Source organism: Pristiophorus japonicus, chromosome 17, assembly GCF_044704955.1.
Source record: "Pristiophorus japonicus isolate sPriJap1 chromosome 17, sPriJap1.hap1, whole genome shotgun sequence".
In the NCBI taxonomy this organism is placed as follows: domain Eukaryota; kingdom Metazoa; phylum Chordata; class Chondrichthyes; family Pristiophoridae; genus Pristiophorus; species Pristiophorus japonicus.
In genome coordinates, this window is record NC_091993.1 from 66180669 (window position 1) to 66194922 (window position 14254).

At 47.1% G+C, this 14254-nt stretch overlaps 1 protein-coding gene across 1 annotated transcript in view; it reads left to right on the forward strand.

The window, feature by feature from the left end:
- Positions 1-488: 488 nt before the first annotated feature.
- The window catches only part of LOC139228197 (sodium-coupled monocarboxylate transporter 1-like), a 98066-nt gene continuing 84300 nt past the window's right edge, over positions 489-14254 (forward strand). The window contains exon 1 of the mRNA XM_070859379.1: positions 489-842. Coding sequence (XP_070715480.1) covers positions 489-842 — 354 coding nt within the window. The remainder of the gene's footprint in view (positions 843-14254) is intronic.

Genomic DNA, 14254 nt, shown 5'->3' on the forward strand with positions numbered 1-14254 from the left:
TGATGTTTAATTATTCACTAAAGTCGAGAGTTTAGAAATGATATCAGTTAGAAGTAGTTATAAATCAATGCTGAGACAGTGATTTCATTGTGAATATCCCTGAAGGAAGTTAAGGTGACTTGTCACTCAATCCTTAAGGTGCAGTACAAAGGTTTTCTTTGAGCTGTGCTGTGGGAATGGTCCAGACTCTGTGTGTGTGTGATGTGCTATCAGTCTCTCTCTCTCTGCCTGCTCTCTCTCTCACACTCACTCACACTCTCTATTCATTACACCTCCTGCAAAGTCCTTTTGCTATTTGGCACGTTCACCAAATGCTCTGAAAATTCCTTTTATTGGCATTGACTTGGATTATTTTTCTATCTTTCTGGACAAGATTTTTCAGAGTTTTGCGAGGTTTTTGAAACTTGAAAGTTTTTTTTCAAACTTTTTTTTCCAAACGACTTTCCCTTCTCCAAAGTGTGCAACACCCACTTTGCTCCTGGCTGGAAATGTCCATCTCCAGCACTCCAGTGGCTCAGTTCACTGTGTGGGATTATGTGGTGTTCGTGGTCATGCTGCTGATTTCTATTTCCATTGGAGTCTATCATGCGGTTAAAGCCAGGGGGCAACAATCCAACAGCCAGTTCCTGCTAGGGGGCAGGCAGATGACGGCAGTGCCCGTGGCCATGTCCCTTACTGCCAGCTTTATGTCTGCGGTTACGGTGATTGGGACACCGGCAGAGGTTTACCGTTATGGGGCCATCTTCTTGCTCTTCTGCATCAGCTATGCCATAGTGAGCATCGTCAGTGCTGAAATCTTCCTGCCTGTATTCTACAGACTCAACATCACCAGTACCTATGAGGTAAGGACAAAAAAAAATTGCAAATCTTACTAAATAACTGTTAGTTGTCCGGCCTGCAGTATTAGATGAGCAGAGATTTCCTCCAACTGTATATTGGAAAGACCGAAGTGATTGTCTTCGGACTCCGCCACTAATTCCTTCTCTCACCATCGATTCAATTCCTCTCCCTTCCGCTGTGAGGCTAAAGCAGATCGTTCGCAACGTTAGTGTCCTATTTGACCCTGAGCTGATCTTCCACTCCCATATCCTCTACATCACCAAGACCACTTACTTCCACCTCTGTAACATCACTCATCTCCACCCCTGCCTCAGCTCATCCACTGCTGAAACCCTCATCCATGCCTTTGTTGCCTTTAGACTTGACTATTCCAATGCACTCCTGGCCGATCTCCCACCATGCACCCTCTGTGAACTTGAGCTCATCCAAAACTCTGCTGCCTGTATTCAAACTCACACCAAGTCCTGTTCACCCATCATCCCTACATTGACTTCTGATCCAGCAACACCTCGATTTTAAAATTCTCATCCTTGTTTTCAAACCCCGCCATGGTCTCTCCCCTCCCTAGCTCTGTAACCTCCTCCAGTCCTACAACCATCCGAGATCTCTGCGCTCCTCCATTTTCATCGCTCCACCATTGGCGGCCATGCTTTCATCTGCCTAGCCCCTGGCTCTGGAATTCTCTCCCTCAACCTCTAAGCCTCTTTCCTCCTTGAAGACAGTCTTTAAAATACCTCTTTGACCAAGCTTTTGTTCACCTGTCATAATATCATTTTATGTGGCGAGGTGTAAAATTCTTGTCTGATTGTGCTCCTGTGAAGTGCCTTAGCACACTTTACTATATTAAAGGTGTTCTATAAATGCAAGTAGCTGTTGTTGTTGAATAAGCAGGAACCCGTTTATTAAAAAAATAACTTGTATTTATATAGTGCCTTTCAGGACCTCAGGACATCTCAAAGCGCTTTGCAGCCAATGAAATGCTTTTGAAGCATTGTTACTTTTGTAACGTAGGAGACACGGCAGTAAAATTGCATACAGCAATGTTCCACAAACAGCAATGGCATACAAGATTAGATATTTAAAGAAGGTGATAGTGCAGATAGAGAGAAGCTATTTCCTCTGATTGGAGAGTACATAACAAGGTGGCCTAACTTTAAAATGAGGGTTAGGCTGTTCAGGGATGAGGTTAGAAAGCACTTCTTCACACAAAGGATAGTGGAAATCTGAAACCCTCTTCCCCAAAAAGCTAAACATTTCAAAACTGAGCTTGATAGATTTTTGTTAGGCCAGGGCATTAAGGGTTATGAAACCAAGGCGGGCAGATGGAGTTAAGATACAGATCAGCCATGATCTAATTGAATGGTGGAACAGGCTTGAGGGACTGAATGGCCTACTTCTGTTCCCATGTTCCCATAAAGCGGGCTGCTTTGTCCTGGATGGTGTCTAGCTTCGAGTGTTGTTGGAGCTGCACTCATCCAGGCAAGTGGGGAGTATTCCATCACACTCCTGACTTGTGCTTTTTAGATGGTGGAACGGCTTTGGAGAGTCAGGAGGTGAGGCACTCGCTGCAGAATACCCAGCCTCTGACCTGCTATTCTTGCCCCAGTATTTATGTGGCTGGTCACATTAAGTTTCTGGTCAATGGTGACCCCCAGGATGTTGATGGTGGGGGATTTGGCAATGGTAATGCCGTTGAATGTCGAAGGGTGATGGTTAGATTCTCGCTTGTTGGAGATAGTTATTGCCTGGCACTGTGTGGCACAAATGTTACTTGCCATTTATCAGCCCAAGCCTGAACATCGTCCAGGTCTTGTTGCATGCGGGCATGGACTGCTCCATTATCTGAGGAGTTGCAAATGGCACTGACCACTGCAGTCATCAGCGAACATCCCCACTTCTGACCTTATGATGGAGGGAAGCTCATCGATGAAGCAGCTGAAGATGGTTGGGCCGAGGGTACTGCCCTGAGGAACTCCTGCAGTGATGTCCTGGGGCTGTGTTGATTGACCTCCAACCACCACAACCATCTTCCTTTGTGCTAGGTATGATTCCAGCAAGCGGAGAGTTTTCCTCCTGATTCCCACTGACTTCAGTTTTACTGGTGCTCCTTGGGGGCCACACTCGGCCAAATGCTGCCTTGTTGTCAAGGGCAGTCACTCTCACCTCACCTCTGGAATTCAGCTCTTTTGTCCATGTTTGGACCAAGGCTGTAATGAGGTTTGGAGCCGAGTGGTCCCAGCAGAACTCAAACTGGGTATCGGTGAGCAGATTATTGGTGAGTAAGTGCCGCTTGATAGCACTGTCGACGACACCTTCCATCACTTTGCTGATGATTGAGAGTAGACTGATGGGGCGGTAATTGGCTGGATTGGATTTGTCCTGCTTTTTGTGGACAGGACATATCTGAGCAGTTTTCCACATTGTCGGATAGATGCCAGTGTTGTACTGGAACTACTTGGCTAGAGGCGCGGCTAGTTCTGGAGCACAATCTTCAGCACAACAGCTGGGATGTTGCCGGAGCCCATAGCCTTTGCTAAATGCAGTGTGCTCAGCCTTTTCTTCATATCACGTGGAGTAAATTGAATTGGCTGAAGACTGGCTTCTGTGATGGAGGGGACCTCAGGCAGAGGCCGATATGGATCATCCACTCGGCACTTCTGGCTAAAGATGGTTGTAAACGCTTTAGCCTTGTCTTTTGCACTCACGTGCTGGGCTCCGCCATCGTTGAGGACGGGGATATTCAGGAGCCTCCTCCACCCATTAGTTGTTTAAGGTCCACCACCATTCATGACTGGATGTGGCAGGACTACAGAGCTTTAATCTGATCCGTTCATTGTGGGATCGCTTAGCCTTCTCTCTCGCATGCTGCTTCCGCTTTTTAGAATGCATGTAGTCCTGTGTTGCAGCTTCCCCAGGTTGGCACCTCATTTTTAGGTACATCTGGGTGCGGCTCTTGACATGCTCTTCTGCACTCCTCATTGAACCACAGTTGGTCCCCTGGCTTGATGGTAATGGTAGCATGAGGGATATGCCGGGCCATGAGGTTATAGATTGTGGTGGAGTATAATTCTGCTGTTGCTGATGGCCCACAGTGCCTCATGGATGCCCAGTTTTGAGCTGCTAGATCTGTTCTGAATCTATCCCGTTTAGCTTGGTGGTAGTGCCACACAACACGATGGATGGTGTCCTCAGTGTGAAGGCAGGACTCCGTCTCCACAGTGACTGTGCGGTGGTCGCTGCTACCAGTACTGTCATGGACAGATGTATCTGCGGCAGGTAGATTAATGAGAACAAGGTCTAATACGTTTTCCCTCATGTTTGTTCTCTCACCACCTGCTGCAGGCCCAGTCTGGCAGCTATGTCCTTCAGGACTCGGCCAGCTCGGTCAGTTCTGGTGCTACCAAGCCAGTTTTGATATCCCCCACCTGGAGTACATTCTGTGTCCTTGCTACTCTCAGTGCTTCTTCCAAGTGGTGCTCAACATGGAGGAGTACTGATTCATCAGCTGAGGGAGGGCAGTAGGTGATAATCAGCAGGAGGTTTCCTTGCCCTTGCTTGACTTGAAGCCAATAGACTTCATCGGGTCTCGAGTCAATGTTGAGGACTCCCAGGGCCACTCCCTCCCAGCTATATAGCACTGTGTCGCCACCCCTGGTGGGTCTATCCTGCTGGTGGGACAGGACATATCCAGGGATGGTGATGGAAGAGGCTGGGACATTGGCTGAAAAGTATGATTCTGTGAGTATGACTATGTCAGGCTGTTGGACAGCTCTCCCATTTTTGGCACAAGTCCCCAGATGTTGGTGAGAAGGAGTTTGCAGGGTTGACTGGGCTGGGTGTGCTACTGTCATGTCCATAGCTGAGGTCGATGCCGATGCCGGGTGGTCTGCCTGGTTTTATTTTTATTATTTTTTTCGTAGCGGTTGTGTACAACTGAGTGGCGTGGCTTGCTAGGCCATTTCAGAGGGCAGCTAAGAGTCAAACACATTGCTGTCTGAAAAGACATTAGTGAACCAGATGGGTGTTTACGACAATCCGGTAGTTTCATGGTCACTTTTATTTCAGATTTACTTGGTTAACTGAATTTAAATTCCCCCAGCTGCCATGGTAGGATTTGAAATATCTCTGGATCATTCATCCAGGCCTATAATTTACTAGTCCAGCGATGTTACCACTATGCCATCGTTCCGATGGCAGATCTGCGACCTAACTCCATACCCGCCTTTGGCCCATATCCCAAATAACTTTGGTTAACAAAAAGCTATCAATCTCTGATTTAAAATTAACAAATGTTCAAGCATCAATTGTCGTTTGCAGAAGAGAGTTGCAAACTTCTACTACCCTTGTGTAGAAGTGTTTCCTAATTTCACTCCTGAAATGTCTGGCTCTAATCTTTAGACTATGCCCCCTAGTCCTAGAATCCCCAACCAGCAGAGATAGTTACTCTCTACCTATCCTGTCTGGTCCCCTTAATATCTTGAAAACTTCGATCAGATCACCCTTTCCTTAACCACCTAAATTCTAGGGAATACAACCCTAATTTGTTTAATCTCTCCTCGTAACTTAATCCTTGAAGTCCAGGTATCATTCTGGTAAACCTACACTGCACTCCCTCCAAGGCCAATATATCCTTCCTAAGGTGTGGTGCCCAGCACTGCTCACAATGCTCCAGATGTGGTCTAACCAGGATTTTGTACAGCTGCAGCATAACTTCTACCCACTTGTAGTCTAGGGGGCCTTAATTCAGGCACGTCAGAAAGCTGGCGCACCTATGATTTCTTACCTGTTTTTATCACCGGAAGCGTGGAGGTGGCCGTCCGATCCATTTTCAGGTCTCTGAAGTTTTTTTTACGCTGGACCAGAAGTCGGTCATAAAGGGGTCAGAGATGCGGCAGTAAGTGAGGCTGAGAGGCGGAAATCAGCGGCGGAGCAGTGGTGACGTCACAGCGCGTGTGCATCACCATGCTCTCTCCCTTCCGTTAAAGGGGAGAGCATCAGCCATTTTTTAACTTCGGCTACTGGGCCACCAGGGAGGGTTTCGGCCGGGCCAGCGGCCTGGCACCCAAAAGGGGGTGATAGGCTGCCTGTTGGTGACCCGGCCAAACCTGGGGACACAATAGTCCAGCCAACATGGAAATCGGCCGACAAAAATAATTATATTGCAGCCGTGACATTCGGCCCTCCCCTTTAATTTCCGCTGCAATGCCAGGGCCGAGAGAAAGGAGACAAGGTGCACCAACAGAAAAAGCTGTCGAGGGCACTGCGCAGCAGGGCATCGATTTTATTTTGCTGAATTTGGGTCAGAATAAAATGGAGGTGAGGGATAGAGGTGGTGCGTGCTTTTATGACGTGCTTGCGGCGGTCGGCAGCAGCGAGGCAGAAGTGGGGAAAGGCCAAAAAATTCCCCAACCTGAATTTAGATCAGGGCGAACAGTTGACCACAAAACACCAACCGCGGGATTCCGCCGTATGGCCGCCACAAACGAGCAGTAACGGTCCTTCCCTGAATATCGGCCCCTAGACTTCGAGATATAAAGGCCAGCATTCCATTAGCCTTTTTGACTATTTTCTGTATCTGTTCATGACATTTTAATGATCTATGTACCTAAACCGCCAAGTCTCTTTGGACATCCACTGTTATTAGCTTTTTACCATTTAGAAAGTACCCTGTGTTATCCTTTTTAGATCCAAAGGATGGCCTCACATTTGCCTACATTGAAATCCATTTGCCAGTTTTGCCAATTCACTTAATCCATCAATATCCCTTTGTAATTTTATACTTTCGTCTATACTGCCTACAATGCTGCCTATCTTTGTGTCATCGGCAAATGTGGCTATATGGCTTTCTATCCCATCATCCAAGTTGTTAATAAATACTATGAATTGTTGAGGCCCCTGCGGGACACCACTAGTCATCCACTATCGTAAATTCCTTCCCGATAGAAATGTCAATCCCCATGCAGTTCTCTTTACCTCCAGGAAAAGAGAAGAAAACTGGATCCCGAGAAACCTGGGAAATCTTTTTATCCTTACAGATTAAAGCAGACAAAAAATAGTCCCTTGGTGATGGCAAGGGAAATTATCACCCTAAAAATATGCAGCATCTCAGGGAGCCATCTTCTGAAAGCTGGGCAAAGCACAAGAGGCTTATATCTTATCTTTAAAATCCTCTCACTGCATCAGAGGGAATCTCACTGAGGAGAGCATAGGAACAGGAGGAGGCTATTCTGTCCCTTGAGCCTGTTTTGCCATTCAATGAGGCCACAGCTAATCTGTACTTCAACTCCATTTACTCACCTTTGTTTCATATCCTTTGATACCTTTGCCGAATAAAAATCTATCGATTTGTCTTAAATTCCAATTGTCTCCCAATATCCACAGCCATTTGGGGAGTGATTTCCAGATTTCTCTACTTTGTGAAAACATACTTTCTGATTTCACTCTTAATGGTCCAGCTCTAATTTTTAAGATTTTGCCCTTTTGTTCTGGATTCCCCCACCAGAGGAAATAGTTTTTCTGCATCTACTTTATCAAATCATTTAATCATTTTAAATACCTCGATAACATCGCACCTCAACCGTCTGAACTCAAGGGAAGAGAAATTTGGTTGCAGTTCTGTTGCGGCATTAACCCGGGCGGGGCGGTACATTTTGCGCCAGGAAATGGTTTGCATCTTCAGCCACAAACTTCATCAGCTGGGATCCTGAGTGTGGATTGGAGCATTAAGGGAGACGTTCCGCACCTCATTTATTGCGCTAGGGCGGCTGAACAAATGGAAATCCCGAGGTAAACAGCTGGCCTCCGAGCACACTAAGAGAGGCTTCCGTGGAAAAAAAATCTGAAAAAAATCCCCAAAACATTCCCAATACATAACTCTCGCCACCACAACATAAATCACAAAAATAAAAAACAATCACTTACCTCAAGTCGACATTACTTACCTCACTGCAGCCGCTACAGCTTTCACAGGCATTCCCACTAGGAGGCGCTACGGATCGGACACCAACCAAATATCGAGCCGATGTCGCAACCAGGGGTGTTGCAGACCGGCTCGTCTCTCCTGAGCGATAATGCTCCGACGTCCCCTCAAAACCGGCACCGAATGTCCCGGCGGGGCGCTGGAATCTGACCACTCGCCCGAAAATGCTTACCTCCACCATTGCCGGCCCTCTGGGGCACTAATGGGGGCGGCAGAAGACCGAAAATCCAGCCCAAGGGATAACAAGCCAAGATTTTGCAAACAGTCCTCGTGATTTAACGCCTTAAGCCTTGGTCTCCTCTCCAATATATCCTTCCTGATGTGTTGTTCCCAAAAATGAACACAGTACACAAGAAAGGAAGACCATGCAGAATAGGAGAATAACAGCAATCATCCAGTGAATCCATTATGAACCCAGTCCCCAACTGCTAATTCCTTAGGCCCGCCCACAGCCTTGAGTTTGTCTTTAAAATTCTAAATTCTGTTAAAGTTCATAGTTTCTTTCATAAGCAGGTTAGAGTTCCAAACTTTTCGATAGATAATCGCAAATTTAATTTCCTTTCGAATGAGCCCAAACACAGTGGGGGCTTATTGTGAATTTTGCACATTCTTCAGAACCCAGTGCCCAACTGAACCCAACCTCCAACTGAACCCAATCCCCAACTGAACCCAGTCCCCAACCGAACCCAATCCCTAACTGATGCCAATCCCAACTGAACCCAGGCCCCAACTGAACCCAATCCCCAACTGAACCCAATCCCCTTCTAAACCCAGTACCCAACTGAACCCAATCCCCAACTGAACACAATTCCCAACAGAACCCAGTCCCCAACTGAACACAATCCCCAACTGAACCCAATCCCCAATTGAACCCAATCACCAACTGAACCCAGTCCCCATCGGAATCCAACCCCCAACTGAACCCAGTCTTCAACTGAACCCAATCCCCAACTGAACCCAATCACCAACTGAACCCCGTCCCCAACTGAACCCAGTCCCCAACTGAACCCAGTCCCCAACTGAACCCAGTCCCCAACTAAACCCAGTCCTCAACTGAAACCAATCCCAACTGAACCCAATCACCAACTGAACGCAGTCCCCAACTGAACTAAGTCCCCAACTGAACCCAATCCCTAACTGAACCAAGTCCCCTACTGAACCCAGTCCACAACTGAACCCAATCCCCAACTGAACCCAATCCCCAACTGAACCCACTTGCCTACTGAACCAAGTCCCCAACTGAACCCAATCCCTAACTGAAACAAGTCCCCTACTGAACCCAGTCCCCAAGTAAACCCAGTCCTCAACTGAACCCAATCCCCAACTGAAGCCAATCACCAACTGAACCCAGTCCCCAACTGAACCCAATCCCCAACTGAACCCAGTCCCCAACTGAACCCAATCCCCAACTGAACTAAATCCACCAACTGAACCCAATCCCTAACTGAACCCAGTCGCCGACTGAACCAAGTCCCCAACTGAACCCAATCCCCAACTGAACCCAATCCCCAACTGAACCCAATCCCCAACTGAACCCAATCCCAACTGAACCCAATCCCCAATTGAACTGTAAAGGATGGTCTCTATGAGGGGGTCAGGTTCCCTTCTGACCAACTTGAGCGGTTCGAATCGCTCCCACTCTCTTGGGTTCTAAGCTCTGGATTTATTTGGGGGGTGTGACAAAAGTGCAAAGGTGACTGGTTTGATGCAAAAGAACTTTGTTTTTATTCCAGTCAAGGTAATACAAGCTTATCACTCTAGTAAGAAAATACGAGGCCAAACTTACAATAAAGGACAATATAAGGAAAGGTACAATGTCAAACATCTCATCACTCTAATAAAAAACCATACACTACACATTCAAAGGGGGTTACAGTAGAATCATACATCCCACCTCCCAATACCTAATTCTAGCTAGGTTTGGCTCCAGGGCAGGCAGGGACTTACCAATCCTTTTGGCAGTTAATGGTAGATCGCGGTTTCGGGGTTCGCTGGATGCGATAGGGTCTGCTTGCCGTACCCCGAATGTCGGAGGAGACTTCTAGCTGCGCAATCTTCAGTTGGGTTGAGTCTGCTGATGCGGTAAGGTGCGTTTTGGATCTACGGGGTAAGTACCTGGTTTTCTTTGTTAGAAATAGGTTTCTACAGTCTTTTAGGTAATGTTTTACCCGTTGGTAGGTGAGGATTAGATTGTCGAATGGAAATATTTCGATTCTTCGGGTTTTTTTCCCGTTGGAGTTTGCTTCGAGTTTGGTCGATCACGGTGGTTTTTCGGTTGATACAACGTTGACTGTGGTCAGTTGCTGCCGCGATGGTGATGTTCTTCCTTCCTTCAGGACTTCAGGACTTCGAGGCTGGAGAAGTTAGTTTCTCTCCTTGTCTTGATGACACAAGCGTGGTCTCGGTTGTATATCCAAGTATGTCACATCCTCTGTTGGGACAGGGGGCCAGTTATACGATTTCAATGTTTCTAATCATGGCGTCAAATCTGTTCAAAATCCTTTGTATAAATTTGGCGGGCTTGGCTCTTCTTTGTAATATTTTGGTGGGCTCGTTAAAAGTTGATATGTTTTGGGTGAGTTGATGTTCGAAAACTGTTTCCCTATGGAAATATTAGTTTGGTAATTGCAATGTCCTTTTGTGCTCAGTCTTTCGCATACAGGCTTCATTGGGCTTCTTTGTGATGTATATGCTGAAATGGTTTTCCAAACCCATGTTGATGGGTAGCTACCCCTGGGTGATTTTGTGATGTAAATGTTTCTTGTGGGGGAAGGATTCTCGAATATGCATTTCTCCAGACAAGTTAGCTTAGTCCTCACACCCAGGTGGCCTCACTTAAACAGACTGTCTCCTGCTAGTTCCTTAGGCCCGCCCACAGCCTTGAGTTTGTCTTTTAAAATCCAAAATTCTGTTAAAGTTCATAGTTTCTTTCATAAGCACTTTAGAGTTCCAAACTTTTCGGTAGATAATCGCAAATTTAATTTCCTTTCGAATGAGCCCAAACACAGTGGGGGCTTATTGTGAATTTTGCACATTCTTCAGAACCCAGTGCCCAACTGAACCCAACCCCCAACTGAACCCAATCTCCTACTGAACCCAGTCCCCAACCGAACCCAATCCCCAACTGATCCCAATCCCTAACTGAACCCAGTCCCCAACTGAACCCAGTCCCCAACTGAACCCAGTCCCCAACTGAATCCATTCCCCTACTGAACGCATGACCCAACTGAACCCAATTCCCAACTGAACCCAGTCCCCTACTGAACCCAGTCCCCAACTGAACACAATCCCTAACTGAACCCAATCCCCAATTGAACCCAATCACCAACTGAACCCAGTCCCCATCTGAATTCAACCCCCAACTGAACCCAGTCCCCAACTGAACCCAGTCCCCAACTGAACCCAATCGCCAACTGAACCCAATCACCAACTGAACCCAGTCCCCAACTGAACCCAATCCCCAACTGAACTAAGTCCCCAACTGAACCCAATCCCTAACTGAACTAAGTCCCTAACTGAACCCAATCCCGAACTGAACCAAGTCCCCTACTGAATCCAACCCCCAACTGAACCCAGTCTTCAACTGAACCCAATCCCCAACTGAACCCAATCACCAACTGAACCCCGTCCCCAACTGAACCCAGTCCCCAACTGAACCCAGTCCCCAACTGAACCCAGTCCCCAACTAAACCCAGTCCTCAACTGAAACCAATCCCAACTGAACCCAATCACCAACTGAACGCAGTCCCCAACTGAACCAAGTCCCCTACTTAACCCAGTCCCCAACTGAACCCAATCCCCAACTGAACCTCGTCCCCAACTGAACCCAGTCCCCAACTGAACCTAATCCCGAACTGAACTAAGTCCCGAACTGAACCCAATCCCAAACTGAACCAAGTCCCCGACTGAACCCAGTCCCCAACTAAACCCAGTCCTCAACTGAACCCAATCCCCAACTGAACCCAATCACCAACTGAACCCAGTCCCCAACTGAACCAAGTCCCCGACTTAACCCAGTCCCCAACTGAACCCAATACCCAACTGAACCCCGTCCCCAACTGAACCCAGTCCCCAACTGAACCCAATCCCCAACTGAACCCAGTCCCCAACTGAACTAAGTCCCCAACTGAACCCAATCCCTAACTGAACCAAGTCCCCTACTGAACCCAGTCCACAACTGAACCCAATCCCCAACTGAACCCAATCCCCAACTGAACCCACTTGCCTACTGAACCAAGTCCCCAACTGAACCCAATCCCTAACTGAAACAAGTCCCCTACTGAACCCAGTCCCCAAGTAAACCCAGTCCTCAACTGAACCCAATCCCCAACTGAAGCCAATCACCAACTGAACCCAGTCCCCAACTGAACCCAATCCCCAACTGAACCCAGTCCCCAACTGAACCCAATCCCCAACTGAACTAAATCCACCAACTGAACCCAATCCCTAACTGAACCCAGTCGCCGACTGAACCAAGTCCCCAACTGAACCCAATCCCCAACTGAACCCAATCCCCAACTGAACCCAATCCCCAACTGAACCCAATCCCAACTGAACCCAATCCCCAATTGAACTGTAAAGGATGGTCTCTATGAGGGGGTCAGGTTCCCTTCTGACCAACTTGAGCGGTTCGAATCGCTCCCACTCTCTTGGGTTCTAAGCTCTGGATTTATTTGGGGGGTGTGACAAAAGTGCAAAGGTGACTGGTTTGATGCAAAAGAACTTTGTTTTTATTCCAGTCAAGGTAATACAAGCTTATCACTCTAGTAAGAAAATACGAGGCCAAACTTACAATAAAGGACAATATAAGGAAAGGTACAATGTCAAACATCTCATCACTCTAATAAAAAACCATACACTACACATTCAAAGGGGGTTACAGTAGAATCATACATCCCACCTCCCAATACCTAATTCTAGCTAGGTTTGGCTCCAGGGCAGGCAGGGACTTACCAATCCTTTTGGCAGTTAATGGTAGATCGCGGTTTCGGGGTTCGCTGGATGCGATAGGGTCTGCTTGCCGTACCCCGAATGTCGGAGGAGACTTCTAGCTGCGCAATCTTCAGTTGGGTTGAGTCTGCTGATGCGGTAAGGTGCGTTTTGGATCTACGGGGTAAGTACCTGGTTTTCTTTGTTAGAAATAGGTTTCTACAGTCTTTTAGGTAATGTTTTACCCGTTGGTAGGTGAGGATTAGATTGTCGAATGGAAATATTTCGATTCTTCGGGTTTTTTTCCCGTTGGAGTTTGCTTCGAGTTTGGTCGATCACGGTGGTTTTTCGGTTGATACAACGTTGACTGTGGTCAGTTGCTGCCGCGATGGTGATGTTCTTCCTTCCTTCAGGACTTCAGGACTTCGAGGCTGGAGAAGTTAGTTTCTCTCCTTGTCTTGATGACACAAGCGTGGTCTCGGTTGTATATCCAAGTATGTCACATCCTCTGTTGGGACAGGGGGCCAGTTATACGATTTCAATGTTTCTAATCATGGCGTCAAATCTGTTCAAAATCCTTTGAATAAATTTGGCGGGCTTGGCTCTTCTTTGTAATATTTTGGTGGGCTCGTTAAAAGTTGATATGTTTTGGGTGAGTTGATGTTCGAAAACTGTTTCCCTATGGAAATATTAGTTTGGTAATTGCAATGTCCTTTTGTGCTCAGTCTTTCGCATACAGGCTTCATTGGGCTTCTTTGTGATGTATATGCTGAAATGGTTTTCCAAACCCATGTTGATGGGTAGCTACCCCTGGGTGATTTTGTGATGTAAATGTTTCTTGTGGGGGAAGGATTCTCGAATACGCATTTCTCCAGACAAGTTAGCTTAGTCCTCACACCCAGGTGGCCTCACTTAAACAGACTGTCTCCTGCTAGTTCCTTAGGCCCGCCCACAGCCTTGAGTTTGTCTTTTAAAATCCAAAATTCTGTTAAAGTTCATAGTTTCTTTCATAAGCACTTTAGAGTTCCAAACTTTTCGGTAGATAATCGCAAATTTAATTTCCTTTCGAATGAGCCCAAACACAGTGGGGGCTTATTGTGAATTTTGCACATTCTTCAGAACCCAGTGCCCAACTGAACCCAACCCCCAACTGAACCCAATCTCCTACTGAACCCAGTCCCCAACCGAACCCAATCCCCAACTGATCCCAATCCCTAACTGAACCCAGTCCCCAACTGAACCCAGTCCCCAACTGAACCCAGTCCCCAACTGAATCCATTCCCCTACTGAACGCATGACCCAACTGAACCCAATTCCCAACTGAACCCAGTCCCCTACTGAACCCAGTCCCCAACTGAACACAATCCCTAACTGAACCCAATCCCCAATTGAACCCAATCACCAACTGAACCCAGTCCCCATCTGAATTCAACCCCCAACTGAACCCAGTCCCCAACTGAACCCAGTCCCCAACTGAACCCAATCGCCAACTGAACCCAATCACCA